General features: G+C 36.9%; 1 protein-coding gene across 1 annotated transcript in view; it reads left to right on the top strand.

Moving 5' to 3' along the window:
* Positions 1-15,931, top strand: part of PJA2 (praja ring finger ubiquitin ligase 2) — a 71,326-nt gene that overhangs the window by 46,325 nt on the left and 9,070 nt on the right. Inside the window, exons 6-7 of the mRNA XM_003259815.4 lie at positions 1,217-1,399; positions 8,224-8,335. Of these exons, the coding sequence (XP_003259863.1) occupies positions 1,217-1,399; positions 8,224-8,335 (295 nt within the window). The remainder of the gene's footprint in view (positions 1-1,216; positions 1,400-8,223; positions 8,336-15,931) is intronic.

Genomic DNA, 15,931 nt, shown 5'->3' with positions numbered 1-15,931 from the left:
TTATATAAGGGATTTAACCTCCCTCCCTGCGGGCGAATACCCAGTTGTCCCAGTACATTTTGTTGATGAGTCCTTTTTTGTTTTTGTTTTTTGAGACAGAGTCTCGCTCTGTTGCCCAGGCTGGAGTGCAGTGGTGTGATCTCAGCTCACTGCAACCTCTGCGTCCTGAGTTCAAGCGATTCTCATGCCTCAGCTTCCTCAGTAGATGGAATTAGGCATGCACCCAGCTAATTTTTTGTACTTTTAGTAGAGACAGCATTTCACTATGTTGTCCAGGCTGGTCTCAACTCCTGGCCTCAAGTGATCTGCCTGCCTCGGACTCCCAAAGTGCTGGGATTATAGGGGTGAGCCACTGCACCTAGCCTAATGAGTCCTTTTTTTTCCTTCCTGTTTTGAAATGCTTCCTTTATCTCCTCCTTATTTTCTTGATCTGTACCATTGATTTGTGTGTCTCTGTTCCTGTTTAGTTAGTTTCTAGTAGGAGTAGACTGACAATAAACAAATAAGAAAATGTTAAACAAAAATAAATTTTATAGTTTAAATAAGCAGAGTTATGTGGTAGTCAGTAACTGGAGAGCTATTTAAACTGAATGTTCAAGACAGGCCTCCCTGAGGAGGTGACTTATAATCCGACATGAACATCAAGAAGGAAGTAGCAAAGTAAAAATTCAGTGCAAGAACATTTTAGGTAGAGGAAATGGCCCCAAGGTAGAAATGATCTCCACGTGTTGCAAAAGTAAAAGTAGAAAGAACAGTAGGAGCGTAGTAGCTGGGGAAGAGTGATGAGAGATGCTATTGGAGAAGTGGGCTGAGCAGAGAGCATGTGTTATGTAGGGATTTGAAGGCCAGGTTGAGGAATTCAGATTTTAACTGTGAAGGGAAAGTACTCAAGAGCATTGTTTCAAAATTCATGTAGTCAGGGATGGATTTTTCTTATGTTTCTCCTACAGAAGGAGAAAGCAGCATAGATAATTTGTAAATCAAATAAATATGTTCCTATGTAATTAGGAACTATTTCTGTATACGTATGACCCTATAACTGATTTCTTTCCTTTTTTACATAATTCTGCAGTTAAGGAAGACAGTTTTTTAGAATTATAAAAGTACCAAGAGCTTAGAACTCAACAGAATCCACTTGCATGGAATAGAATTAAAGGCAGTGTTATGGTATGTTTTAAAATAATATTTTTTTCTTCCTTTAAAATGTTTGTAATAGGGAACAGACATCCTTGGAAGAGGGAGAAATTCCTTGGTTACAGTACAATGAAGTCAATGAAAGCAGCAGTGATGAGGGAAATGAACCTGCCAATGAATTTGCACAGCCAGCTTTCATGTTGGATGGTAACAATAACCTGGAGGATGACTCCAGTGTGAGTGAAGACTTAGATGTGGATTGGAGGTATGTAGCACGATTTTATTAGGATGCTTAATTAGGCTCTTTGAGTTCATGATTCTAATTTATGAAAATTAAATCTCTGCTAGCTAAGAAATATTATAATTTTCCCATCTGTTAGTCCTCCTCTTCTTCAAAGCTCATTTCAAATGTTCCTTCCTACTTGGACCCTTTCCTACTTCTCCAGCCAGCGACCTCTTCCTTTAACCTTTAGCTCTCTTGAAACTCACCTTATATCCTAGCTACTTATATACTTTTTTTGAGTTTTGGATTTCTGACTTTTAAAAGTTTGCTTTATATGCCCTGTAGCACTTAGCGTAATTCTTTCAGAAGTAGCTTCTTAATGAATACCACTTCAATTTTAAAACCTGTGGTTGAATCAGAAAACCGTAAGAATAGTTTTCTTTCCCTGTTCTTCCTTTTCCTTCTCTGTATGTAAAATACGGAAGATAAAATTTTACTTTCCAGAAGATGTTGAAAGCATTTAATTTACTGTATGCTTGACAAAGAATAGTCAGCTTCAAATGAAAGTGACATGTAAGTGAAGTGTATTGTGGAATTGTTACTTCTTATGATACAATGCTCAGAATTTAACTGTTTTGGTTCATAGTATCTTTAAAGTGTATAGTAACCCACTGAAAGCAGGTGTCTATTGAGATGTAGAAAGCATGTCCTAACTGATCCTTTTTTTTACTTTTTCTGGGGGAAAAAAGATATCTTGGTATATTTACACTTGTTTCTTTCTCTGTACAAATATATTTTTAAGAATTTGTGTTGTTTTTCCAGTTAAAATTCCTTTACAGAAAATTCAGAAAAATAAATAAGAAAAAACTCATTTATATCTCCTGATATCTCTTCAGGTTTCCAAAACATATGTTTTAAGGCATCCTTTGTGTCTTTAATTTCTCTTTCTGTGTGTGCTAGCTACTTCTCTGTACTTCTCCAGATTGTTCCAGATGGGAAACTGAACATCTTCTTGAGATCTTCCTTGCCTTTTCCTATTCTTACTCCCCAAGGGGGAAAAATGTGTGGAGAACAGACTTTTATCACCATTTTGGGGAAGTAGAAATGGGATTTCATTATAGCCATGCAATTTGTAATTCTACCTTAAACATTCTCATACTCTAAAACACATTTTCTGGTTTCCCATACATTATGGAGTATAAGTGGCTTTACCTAGTCCCAGTCTTGCTGATCTTGATACTTCTCTCCTTTCCTCCCTCTCTCTGTCTCCCCATTACCTTTTTACTACACTCCTTATTAATTCAGAAGTCTTCTGTCTCCATTATGCAAAGTAATTGCTCAAAGTGTTCAGCAGTTGAAAGAATCATCTGTTTAGCATCATCTATGCATGTTGGGAGGCAATTATGGTTACATATGAAGGAATGTTTTCTGTTGCACATTTTCAAGGCTCTAAAAATAATTTTTTACAGCTCCATTATGAAGATGCTCCTTCCTATAGGGGCACTAAGATTTAACGGATTATTGACTCATTGAAATAGTGCAGTGAACTTTTTCTTCCCCGTCCTCCATAAAACTTGTTCTATACTTCTGGTTTTTCCTTTAGGACAAATAATTGGAGGTGACATTACTGAGATATGTAGTATTTTTCAAGGTGTGGATACATATTTCCAAATACTTCCAAAAAGGTTGTTTTACCTAAATATTTGAAGGAATAATGGAAGTCTTTACTGAATATAATTTGTTTGTTTGTTTGTTTGTTTGAGATGGAGTCTCCTTCTGTAACCCAGGCGGGACTGCAGTGGTGTGATCTCGGCTCACTGCAACCTCCGCCTCCCGGATTCAAGTGATTTTCTTGCTCCAGCCTCCCAAGTAGCTGGGATTACAGGCACCTGCCACCACACCCATCTAATTTTTGTGTTTTCAGTACAGACAGGGTTTCACCATGTTGCCCAGGCTGGTCTCGAACTCCTGACCTCAAGTGATCCACCCTCCTTGGCCTCCCAAAGTGCTGGGATTACAGGTGTGAGCCACCATGCCCAGCCTCTGAATATAACTTGAACTTAAATTTGAGAAACTGTTACTTTAGGTTCTAATTCACTGATGATCTTTCTAGATATGGCTGTTGTGTTAAGGTTTTAGAAACCTTACTAGTGGTCCCAAAATGTCCAGAGCTTCAAAGTAGTTGTTTTTTAATTTTAGAAAACATTTTAGCATTAATTTTAAGACACAAATTTTGAAGGTTGCTCTATGTCAACACCTCATTATTTGCTTATGTGGTACTATATTAATTTATGTGGCAGTGTCTAAAGGTTGATAAGGTGAAAATGTGGTTTCATTTCCATATTAAAATAGCATGCTATGGGGAAAGCCATGGCAAAGAGCAGCAGTTTTTGTCTCTAAAGTCAAACTTTGGCACACATTTTTTTGTTTTGCCACTGCTTAGGAAAAAAGTGAAGCCTTTTGGTTCCTTAGTTTAGTTTAAAGGAAAATGGAAAAAGTCCTCTGTCAAGTTTGTTTACTTGTTTTCATCGAAGTTGCATTAGTGTTCAGAATACTCAAGAGTACCTGATAGCTTGGTGTGGTAGGAAGTGACACAGAGAAATCATCGTTTTAGATACAGACAAATCCCAACTCTACCATTTGTTTATTCTTTGATAACTCCCTAACTTCTCTGTCTTCCTGTAAGAAATTGAGTTTTTATTAATCTAATAAGATTGCGAGAAGTTAATTCTGTATGGATATAACTGTGGCTTAATAGAATTTAAAAATAATTTTGATATAATTTTATACTTACAGAAAAATGGCAAAAATAGTACAAAAATCCTCATATATCCTTCACTAAGATTTCCTAAATGTTAACATTTTAAAACCACGTTTGTGTTACCATTCTGTCTTTCCTTTCTTTATACTTATAGTAAGGTTTTTTTCTGAGCCACTTATGAGTAAGTTGCAGGCATGATGTCCCTTTCTTTACTTGTAATTATTCTAGAATGAATTTCCGACATCCAAGACCATTTTCTTATATAACACAGTAAAATTGTCAAAGTCAGCAAATTAATGCAGATACAATATTATCTAATCTACAGACCTTATTTAGATGTTCGTAGTTGTTCCACCAGTGCCGTTAGAGAAATTTTTTTCTGGTCTAATCTTTGTATTAGATCTTTTATTGTATTTGGTTAACAAGTTTCTTTAGTCTCTTTTAATGTGGACATTTCCTAAGTCTTTGTTTTTCATAACCCTGACATTTTTAAAAAGTACAGGTCATTTATTTTTTAGAATGTCCCTTAGGTTGTATTTGTCTGTCATGAATAGATTTGAGTTGGGAGTTTTTAGCAGAAACACCCTAGAAGTGGTGTTTTGTCCTTTGCAGTACATATCAGAAAACACGTGGTGTCAAATCAACCCATTACTGGTGATATAAAATTTGATTTGGTTATGGTGTTATCTTTCAGATTTCTTTACAGTTGTCATTTATCCTTTTATACAGCTGACCCTTGAACAACACAGGGGTTAGGGTTGCTGATCCCTGTGCACTAGAAAATCCAAGTATAACTTTTGACTCTTCAGAAGGTTAACTACTGATAGCCCACTGTTGACCAGAAGCCTTATAATAAAATAAACAGTTGATTGCCACATATTTTGTATGTGATATGTATTATATACTGTATTCTTACAATAAAGCAAGCTAGAGAAAAGAAAATGTTAAGAAAATCATAAAAAGAGAAAATATATTTATTCTTCATTACGTGGAAGTAGATCATTATAAAGGTCTTCATCCTTGCTGTCTTCATGTTGAGTAGTAAGCTGAGGAGGAAGAGGAGGGATTGGTCTTGCTATCTCAGACGTGGCAGAGGTGGAAAAACTGAGTTTAAGGCTACCCACCTACCCAGCTCAAGCCCCTGTTCAAGGGTCAACTGTAGTCAGTAGGCTTCTAGCATGAAGATACTTTGAGACTGTAAATAACCTGTTTCTTCTTAAACTATCAAACTTCCATCCACTAGTTTTAGCACCTATTAGTGGTTCTTGTCTGAAACAATTTTTTGTTTTTTGTTTTATGTTTTTTTTGAGACAGCGTCTCATTCTGTCGCCCCGGCTGGAGTGCAGTGGCACAAACTTGACTCACTGCAACCCCTGCTTCCCAGGCTCAAGTGATTCTCCAGCCTCAGCCTCCCAAGTAGCTGGGACTACAGGCTTGAGCTACCTATGCCTGGCTAATATTTGTATTTTTTGTAGATATGGACTTTCGCCATGTTGCCCAGGCTGGTCTTGAACTCCTGAGCTCAAAGTGATCCTCTCACCTCAGCCTCCCAAAGTGCTGGGATTTGCTGAGACCAGCTTGGTTGGGGAGACCCTAACCCAGCGGCGCTAGAGGAATTAAAGACACATACACAGAAATATAGAGGTGTGAAGTGGGAAATCAGGGGTCTCACAGCCTTCAGAGCTGAGAGCCCCAAACAGAGATTTACCCACATATTTATTAACAGCAAGCCAGTCATTAGCATTGTTTCTATAGATAATAGATTAACTAAAAGTGTCCCTTATGGGAAAGGAAGGGATGGGCCCAAATAAAGGGATGGGTTGGGCCAGTTATCTGCAGCAGAAGCATGTTCTTAAGGCACATGCTATTGTTTGTGATTTAAGAACGCCTTTAAGCGGTTTTGCTCCCTGAGCGGGCCAGGTGTTCCTTGCCTCATTCTGGTGAACGGTAAACCCACAACCTTCTAGCTTCGGCGTTATAGCTATCATGGCCATCATGAACATGTCACAGTGCTGCAGAGATTTTGTTTGTGGCCAGTTTTGGGGACAGTTTATGGCCAGATTTTGGGGGCCTGTTCCCAACAGGGATTACAGCCACCACACCCAGCCTGAAACAATTATTACCGTGGTGACTGCCAAGTACATGGTCTTAGAATTTTTAACTGATTATTTGTAGTGGCCAAATTACAACCGGATATTATGCTTTGAGTGTCTAGATTTGCTTAGCCTGGAGAAGAAAAGAATCATTGGGAGATAGTTGTCCTCAGTCGTTTGAAGAGTTTTTTTGCAAAGAGAAGGAAGACACAATTTATGTTGTTTCAGCAGGCAGAATTACAGCAACAGAGCAAAAGTTACAAGTAGGAATACTTCATGTGTTTTAAGCTTCTAGTAGTTCTTTCCCGCACTGGTACATACCACCTTAGAAAGCAGTGTATTTTCTGCATGGAAGGAATGTTTCTTCTGTTTCTTGAATGTCTACTGTGGTACCATCTCTGTGCCAGGTACCTTTGCACACCTACTCATTTAATTTGTTTTATAGATGAAGGAAGAGTCCGTTACAGGCTCTTTCTCTTTGTACTACATCTTACTGCTAGGTGAGGGAGTTTCAGTATTTCAAGGGTGGATGGATTCAGTAATTCTTAATATTAATTCCAAAATCTGTGATTATATGAGCATGTCTGTTGCTTTGTATCATGTGATACTTGATTTCCAGATACTGCTAAACTATAACATATTCTTTTTAAGAACCATTTCTATGTCTCTTGGCAACAGATGGGTAATTTTAATTACGGCACATGGGTTGACATCAAAACTATTTTTGAGCTAGGTTGTTTGTGGATGTTTAGGACTATGATATTCAAATAGAATATGGAAGTCAACAAGTTTGTCTTTAGACAAAATAAGCTCAGTTTTGGATCTCTTGGACTTAAGAGGTAGTAGGAGTACATCTACTCAAGGTGCCCCCAGACAACTAGAAATGTAGGTCCAGAGCTTCAGGGGAAGTTTAGGAATTAGGTGGAGATTTAGGAATTACCTGCAGAGAGGATAATTGAAGAAAATGGGCTTGAATATATTAATAATTTACAAGGGAGCAAGATTAGAGAGAAGAGGACCAAGGACATACTTACGGTTTTCAAATTTTGAAATACTTAGTATTTCCAAGACTAGAGGAAAAGGAGGAATCTCGATATGTTCAGGGGTGGAGGAAGGAGAGTAGGACCAAAGTGAGACGTGTTTTCCTTCTAGGAGCTTAATGGTTTTTTAGAGAAAATTATAATTAAAAATGAGCAGTTAGGAGCTAGATATTTTTCAAGCTGTATAATAATGGAGGTGGCCTAATCTTAGAAGAGGAGAAGATAGATTAATGAGAAAGGCTTGAAATAATAAAATATTTTAAAATCCAGAGTTATTAAGCATTACAAAATGAGAAAAGAAAAAAGAGGCCATGAGTAATGATAGAATTCAAATAAAAATAGTTATTTTCTTTATCATATTCTCACCTACATGCAGATTGGAAACTGAAAAACAGAAGCAGAAATATGTGGGAAATAATCGGGTGGGGAAATGTCCTATATCCCTCAACTGAAATGTTTGGTAACAGAAGTGTTTGGGATTTGGGATTCTTTTCCTAGATTTTGGAATATTTACATATACTTCCAGTTGAGCATCCCAGATTTGAAAATTCAAAATCTAAAATTGTTCAAAATCTGAAACTTTTTGAGTGCCAGTATGACATACAAAGGAAATACTCACTGGCACATTTTGGATTTCAGATTTTCAGATTTGGGATGCTCAACCTGTACCTTTAAGCAGTCTCTAGAGTTAGAGCTAGAAACACAGAAGAGAATTTTTCTACAAACTTTGTGCATTGAGTTTGGCAGCCTGTTGGATGAGGTAGTGGTGTCTTAACTACTCATCTTTAGCACCTCACTTTTCTGTTGGGTCCCTCCTGCCCCTAACCCTAGAAGTTGGTATTAAAATATTTTAAGGTGTTCTGTTCACAGCATGTTTATCGGCTTGTCAGTATGCCAATATAATTATGTCCTCAGCATAAGATTTCCCAAATCATAGTGGTTTTTTCTGTTTTTTATTTTTTATTTTTTCAGCCTATTTGATGGCTTTGCAGATGGACTAGGAGTTGCTGAAGCTATTTCATATGTGGATCCTCAGTTCCTTACCTACATGGCACTAGAAGAACGCTTAGCCCAGGCTATGGAGGTATGTTCATAACTCTGATGTCCATATATAAGTTGATGGGATACAAAATGATAAAGGTTTAAAGGGATTTTTAGACTACTCTTAAAAAAAGGTGAATCTTTTTCCCATCAGTTTAGTAACAGTTATTGAATAATAATTGTCACCAGTATGTGCATACAAATTATACTTGATGTCCTGCTAGTTTGCCTTACATTTCAGTATTTCTCAGTTTTTACTGTAGAATGGAAAATGTTTTGCTTACATTTAGAAAATATACTTTTTTCTCTATTGAATTATACAAGTATGAGAGTGAATATCTTATATACACATGCACAGGTGTTTTTGTGAAATGCAGTTGAAGCTAAGGATATATTACAAATCTCTTTTTTTCTCGTGGCTTCTAAATACTATCCAGCTGCCTAATGCAGTTAGGAAATTTGCTCCTCCTTATCCCAACAGACATATACACACTTTAATAAATGGGGCATATTTGCTGCCTAAGTTTCTCTTGCCTTCTTTTCATTATTTAACTAAAACAGAAAAACCCATTTTTAAATGTATTTGCCTAAGTTCAAAGCCCAAGTATTTTCATGTTTGGGAACTACTACTGTACCAGTGGATTTCATTAAGATAAGTCTTTCTTTAAATCACTATTTCCAAAGTGATTTCCAAAATATAGGTACAGAACTGACTGGTGAATGAGCCACAGGTGAGAGAACAAAAAATTGGCAAGAACTTTTAGGAGCATTATAATGTATTTTGTCTTTAAATTTTCTGAGATTAGAAAGTCCAGTTTATGTATTTATTTATTTTTGAGACGAGATCTCACTCTGTCGCCCAAGCTGGAGTGCAGTGGTGCAGTCATAGCTTACTACAGCCCTGAACTCCTGGGCTCAAGCGATCAGCCCACCTTAGCCTGTCCCAGGTAGCAGGGACTACAGATATGGGCCATCAGACCTGGTTTGGGTTTTTTGTGGGGTTTTTTGGTAGAGATAGGGTCTCATTATGTTACCCAGGCTGGTCTCAAACTCCTGCCCTGAAGCAATGCTCCCACTTTGGCCTCCCATGGCACTGGGATTATAGACATGAGTCACCGTGCCCAGCCAGAAAGTCTAGTTTAGATTGACAAATTAGATAGCAGGTACCTATCTAATATCAATATATTTAATAATATATTTGTATATCTAATATATTACCTCTCTCTAATATATAAGATATATTAGATTTATCTATTAGATAAATTTGTCTTTAAATTATCTCTAATATATTGTATATTATATGTTAGATATCTATTACATATAGATATCTAATATAGATATAGATATCTATAGATATTAGATATCTGTCCATCTGCACACACACATGCATGCATATACATGTTCACGTACATTTATGCTAGCTCTGCTTTGTCATCACTTTTTTTTACATATGTAACTGTCCATGGAGATTGCTTTCAATTACACTTTATGGTGAATGTTTTTCTCAAAGTAACCATAGCAGAAATACTCTATACTAGGAAAAAAGTCAGAAAGAACATCATGAGATAGGATACACTTAGGATTTTTGCCAAATTATTTAACCTGCCTTGGCAAATTCTGACACATAAGAAATAATGGTGTAGCATGGTAACTTGCATCAGAAATATATAAAGATTAAGGATCACTCATTTCCTTGTGCTAAATAACTCTTTGATCTGTTCTAGGGTCTGATTTCACAACATTTAGTCTTTCATTTTATGCTAGTGGTTTATGATTACCTACAATATGAAGATAACTTTAAAAAGAAGTGTTGAGAATAAAATGTTTTAGTATTTGTTACTAGTGGGGAATGTGACATTTGGCATCTTGAAAGAAGAACCAGAGAGACTGGTCTTGAGAGGTCATGCTAGGTAAAGGCACTAGCAGTGAACTAAAACAAAAGGCAAGCAAGAACTTGCGGTTTCAAACATTGTTGGCTTCTACCAATAGTGAACTCAGTGGCATTATTCCTACCAGTCTATACTTCTGCCTCTGTTTAATGGTTTTAAGCATCTCTCTCCTCTAAAGCTTATCAGCTTCTTCACGTTTTAGTGCTCTGATTTAATTTATTTGAATTTGATTGAGATGTTTCACTCCTAGAAAATCAGTACAGTTGTCTTTCTGTCACTCTCCAGAAATCTGTTTTTCTATGTTCGGTATGCATTTATTTAATCATTTTTTAAAATGAAACAAAAATAATTTATGATTATTTCTTTTATATTTAACACTAACACTCTTTAAATGAAACAAAAACAAAACAAACTGCTTGTTTTTGTTTGTTTCTCAAGCAGCCCTATAACTTTGTGGAAGTAGTTGCTTTCATTTCTGTTATTTTTCCAATACTAGATTGGTCATTCTTTTCAGGTAGTGGCTTTTGGTGAAAATACTGGCAATATGTATTTGTCTCCTTATATCTGTGTCTCTAATTTGAGTGAGGAGAGAGTAAAACCTTAAACAGCTTTAACTTTTTGAAACTTTTCTACTTTTCAAAATGGATTTTGAAAAAATCCCCCTGCACGTTTATGTTGACATCTGAAATTTTTCAGCATAAATCTAGGTAGTAGTATTTACTTTATCATACTTCTTCGCTAAAAAATGTTTAAAATTTTTAATATAAAAAGTAGTTAAATTGAGTTACAATTAATAGTATCCAAATAATCAAAAATAAATTATGAATTTTGATAAGTATTTTGTAGGAAGTGAATCTAATGAGAAGGAGGCATTATCCTTTCCCAGTTATGAGTGAATTTTATTTATTACCAGAATGAGACATATTTCAGCATAAATTTACTTCTGATTTTCATCTTATGAATGTAAGGTTGAAAAACGTTGTTCACCTAAATAAATTAATAGGAATGGAAAGAGTTTATTATGGCATTGTCACTGAATTCTTTTGAGATATTTTCCCAGACTTACATCAACTTGTCTAGATATTCTTTAGATTCCTTCCGTTTTTTTTTGTTTTTTGTTATTTTAAAAGCAAAGGATTGGAAGCCACCCAAAAGATTTGTTACTTAGTCATTAGAGTTCAGTTCTACCTCAGTACTTCAGATTGTCCCTCTGAATGGGTAAGAAGTATGCTTTTATTTATAAAGTGGAAGAAAGGCAAGTATAAACAGAATGTTAGAACAGAGAACCAGCATGATATACTGCAGGTGCATTCTTACTTGGATCAGTTTGAAGAAAGATTTTACCTATGAAAGCTTATTGAAACTGATTATCTTAAGACTGTCCATACCCACGGGCCCCTTGTGAAGTCTTTACATACTCACTATAGCACCTGCATACACCCAGGTGTAGGCACTAGGAAGGCTGTAATGTGGAGGTTAAGAAGATGGGCTTTTGTGTTAAAGAGTTAGGCTGTGTGACCTTGGACAATTCACTTAACCTCTCTAAGCTTTAGCTTTCTCATTTACAAAATGGGAATAATAAAATCTACCTGATGGGTTATTGTGAGATTGTGTTAAAGCCTTTAGCAAAATACCTAGTTGTATTGGGAAGCTCTCAATAAATGGTATATTCATATAGGTTTATTCAAATCAATAGTCAACTAACTGGTGTAATCAGTGAACAAATCTGGATTCAGTGGTGATCATTCAGAATCGGTATTACTATCTTCATTGTTTAAAAACTGAATTGTATTTTATTCTTTAGAACAAAATTTTGTGCTGATAAAGGATTATACTACTTTAAACCTATATGTATTCTAGATTGGGTGATTTAGACTAGTTGTCTTTCTGCCTCTTGGACTAACTATTGTAAATACATTGTACTGCCTAAAGGTATAGATAGTTTTTTTTTTTTTTAATTTTTACAGGTTTTCATACCAGTGGCTTAAAATGCTATCTTTTGCTTGTGTTGCTTATAAGTGATCCTGGATCATCTTAAATATATGACAGTACCAAGGCAATAAGTTATTTTTACATATATGAAATTTCAGGTGTTATTAGCACTGCAAATGTGCAGATAATCATTAGAAAGAGATAATGAACCCATTGAGACAAACATACATCAAAGCATAATTAGCCTGGAATAACCTCCCCAACTGAAGGTTACTATAAATAATATCCTTTGTTTATGTGTAGCACAAATAAGTTCTTGCAAGCAGGTTCTATCTTGAGTAGTACATATGGGGAATTGGAGGAGATTCATAATTATAGCTATGTGAGAAGGAAAGGGACTGATAACAGGATCTTACCTTCCATTTCCTATCTCACAATGGGAAAGTTCAATATAAAGAATTCTAAACTAGAACAAAGAAGTAGAGTAACAAGGGATTGGCTAGTAGGAAATAAAGATAATTACAAAGAATATGGGAAAAGCGCATATAAGGAGCAGCCACCACCTGTCAGGCGAAGCTAGGACAACCCAAGGAAGAGCCCCTAGTCTATCTCAGGGCTGAGGTCTAGACCTTGATGGAAATGGCACAGCTGTGGCTTGCTATATGAGAGAGAAGTCACTTTGATATGTGCTGGTGAAACTTGCTGGAAGTCAGCTCTCTTAGGGTGCTGAGGAAAGCTATTCATAGGAAGGTGTCTAACTGGAAGCGCTGTGCTGCAGAACTGTCCAACATGGATGCTTGGGGAGGCTGCCACCTACTAAGTGCATTACAGGAACTGGCTGCTAGAGAAGCTGTGTGCACTGTAGGAATCTAGTGCTAGAGAAAGCCATGAACATCACACTAGTCCCAGTGTGCTCTGTCAAGCAAGCACACTGGGACAGAAGGAAGGCCCTTTCCTCCAGCAGTGTTCTTCAACATCCTCTGTGAACAAAGCTTAGCATCATGCCAGCTGTTAGGAGGGAAAGTATTTAAACGGCCCAGATTTTCACAGAGCTGACACAATCGTGAATTTGGATTTGTGGAGCAATAATTCCATAAATGGAACATTCCAGCACTTTGGTAACTTGGCTTCCATATATACCTTTCAATGCACATTTAAATTTCCATCCATCAATACATTTGTATTTCCACCCAACAAAATACAGCTATTACTACAAATGAAGTTTCACCCATTCCCCAGAATGAGCAGATGGCTAGTTCCAAGAGTCATTGTATCCATCACTAGTTATGCATTACTCCACACATTCATAGTAACACTGAATATTCTCTTATATAAAGACTAAATTGCAAATTTAACTTCCAACAACTGGCATATTGAAATAGAAATGGGAAAGAGGAAAAGTAAACTGTTAACATATACAAATAAGCACATACATAAAACAAGCACATAAAATGTGCAAAATTACTAATCCTTGTTCTGTATTTGCTCATGAGACTGTGAATGAATGATAGCTATAACTTCCTTCTTCCATGACCCAGTCATATTTTCCCTGCCCTCAGCCAGAAGCTCACTCAGCTGGTTAGGATTCTTTACTTGGTAGGATAACCCAGACCTACATTGTTTATATCTTCAGTTCTTTCTTTTTTTGTTTGCTGTAGTTTTCTGGTAACTTTACTGTTGGGCATGAAAGCAGTAAGAGATTCACACTCCAGGTGAGATTATCACAGGGTTTTCAAGCAGAGGAAGCCTGGTCTGTGGAGGGCACACTATTTCCACTGGTAACAGGAGGCTCAGAGTGACTTGGGGATTCAAAATTATCAGTTTCCTCAGAGTTCAGCCAGATGTCTTCATTCCAGGTTTCAGAATCTTATTCCTTAACCAATCAATGTTAAAACTTTTGAGAAATTTGATGAGACTAAGAAGTCAACTCTAATTTTCATTTAGCAATCCACACAATTGCATTTTATGTTTGACTTTTAGGAGCAAGAGCATCTTTTAGGGCTGTTGTGGATGCTTTCTGGCTCTCATACCCTATTGTGAGGTTTAAGAGACCTGAGTTTGTAATTTTTTTCTGTAAGTGCACAAGGGCACTCTTAATAATCCATCTCACATCAAGATTTTTACAGTTAGATCACTGGTGCCGTAAGGTCAAGTATAGCAGCTATCTGGGCTCTCAAGACACATGCTTCAGTTGGACCTTCATCACTGTCAACCACAGTGATACCTTGATTAATTGTGATGCCACTACAAACTATGGATTAATAGCATCCCATTCTCATTGGCAAGGAGCTCAGCACTGAGCTCAAGCTCAACAGGCGTAACCAAACCAACCCCCAAATCCTTTTCTTGCAGTTCTGTGTCCTGGGACCACTCTTAATATGAATTCTATACCAGTCTGAGTTCAGTCCCAAGAGAGAGAAATACAGTAATTTGAACAGGGAAAATTTACTGTATATATTAACTACAACAGAAGTTTAGAATACCGAGGGATTGGGTAGTAGGAAGTAAAGCAAACTCTAAAGAATATAGGATTGGCAGATTTAAGGAACAGCTTTAGGGCCGAGATAGAGCACTCTACTTCCCTCCCCTCTAAGGCTGAGAGCCAGACCTTATTGGGAAGGACACAGCCATGGCTTGTGGAGGAGTATTTATGGTACTGTGCCGGCAGAGCTTGCTGGAAATTTGCCTTCTGGAACTAGGCAAAAATCTGCCCTCTGGGGCAAGAGAAACTTCACAGTGATGTGACCAAGCCTCTAGGTACTCTGCTGCAGAACCACCTAAGATAAGTACAAGGAGAAGCTGCTGGCCACCTTGTCCTGCAATTACCAGTTACTGGATAAGCGGCATGTGCTTCAAGAGCCAGGCACTGGAGAAGCCACCCACACTGGAGGAGCCTGATGCTGGAGAAGCCATCTGTGCACAGGGAAGCCTGGCACACTGCAGGGGCAAGCCCAAGGGAACCATGAAGCAAAGTCCTTTCCTTGTGTCTCTCCAGCGCCTTCTACTGACAAAACTTAAAATCATGTCAGCTAACAAAAGGAAAAATATTTAAAAGGCCCAAATCGGTTTTCAAAGGGCAGAAATGAAGGGTGTATTTGGAGCTGAGAAGCAATAATTCAGTTACTGGAACAGTGTTTCTTTCTTTTTGCAGTGTTTCTCTGCATATCCAGAGTCAAATTTGGTGTTCAATAATATTAACTATGTTTATTAACTGTTGGTGAACCCTTTTGCTTTTTCCTTTTTTAGTCCTGATTTTGCTTTGGGCTTGGCCCAAAGCAAGTTGTAATCCCTATTATAAGTCATCTCAAATTCTTTTTGGGAATATCTATGGTAGGACCTTAGGCATGTATAAATATTATGTTTGCCATCCAAAAGAATAGAGTGTTAGCTAAGCTATCAGGCAGAATTCTTCTTCTATATGGGAACCCCGGCTTGTTCATTTTTTTTTATTATGGTAAAATAAACATAACATAAAATTTACTATTGCTACATTTTTTTAAAGTGTACAGTTCAGTGTAATTAAGTGTATTCACATTGCTGTAAACAGTAACTCCCCATTTTCCCATCTCTCCAGCCCCTGGCAACCACCATTCTGTTTTCTGTCTCAATGAATTTGACTACTTTAGGTATCTCATATAAGAATCATACAGTACTTATCCTTCTGTGACTGGCTTATTTCACTTAGCATAATGTCTTCAAGGTTCATCCATGTTGTGGCATGTGTTAGAATTTCCTTCCTTTTCAAGGCGGAGTAATATTCCACTGTATGTGTACATCACATTTTGCATATTCATCCATCCATCAATGAACAGTTGATT

Source organism: Nomascus leucogenys, chromosome 2 (assembly GCF_006542625.1).
Source record: "Nomascus leucogenys isolate Asia chromosome 2, Asia_NLE_v1, whole genome shotgun sequence".
In the NCBI taxonomy this organism is placed as follows: domain Eukaryota; kingdom Metazoa; phylum Chordata; class Mammalia; order Primates; family Hylobatidae; genus Nomascus; species Nomascus leucogenys.
The sequence above is the reverse complement of the archived record's forward strand: the minus strand, read 5'-3'. Positions and strand labels throughout refer to the sequence as shown.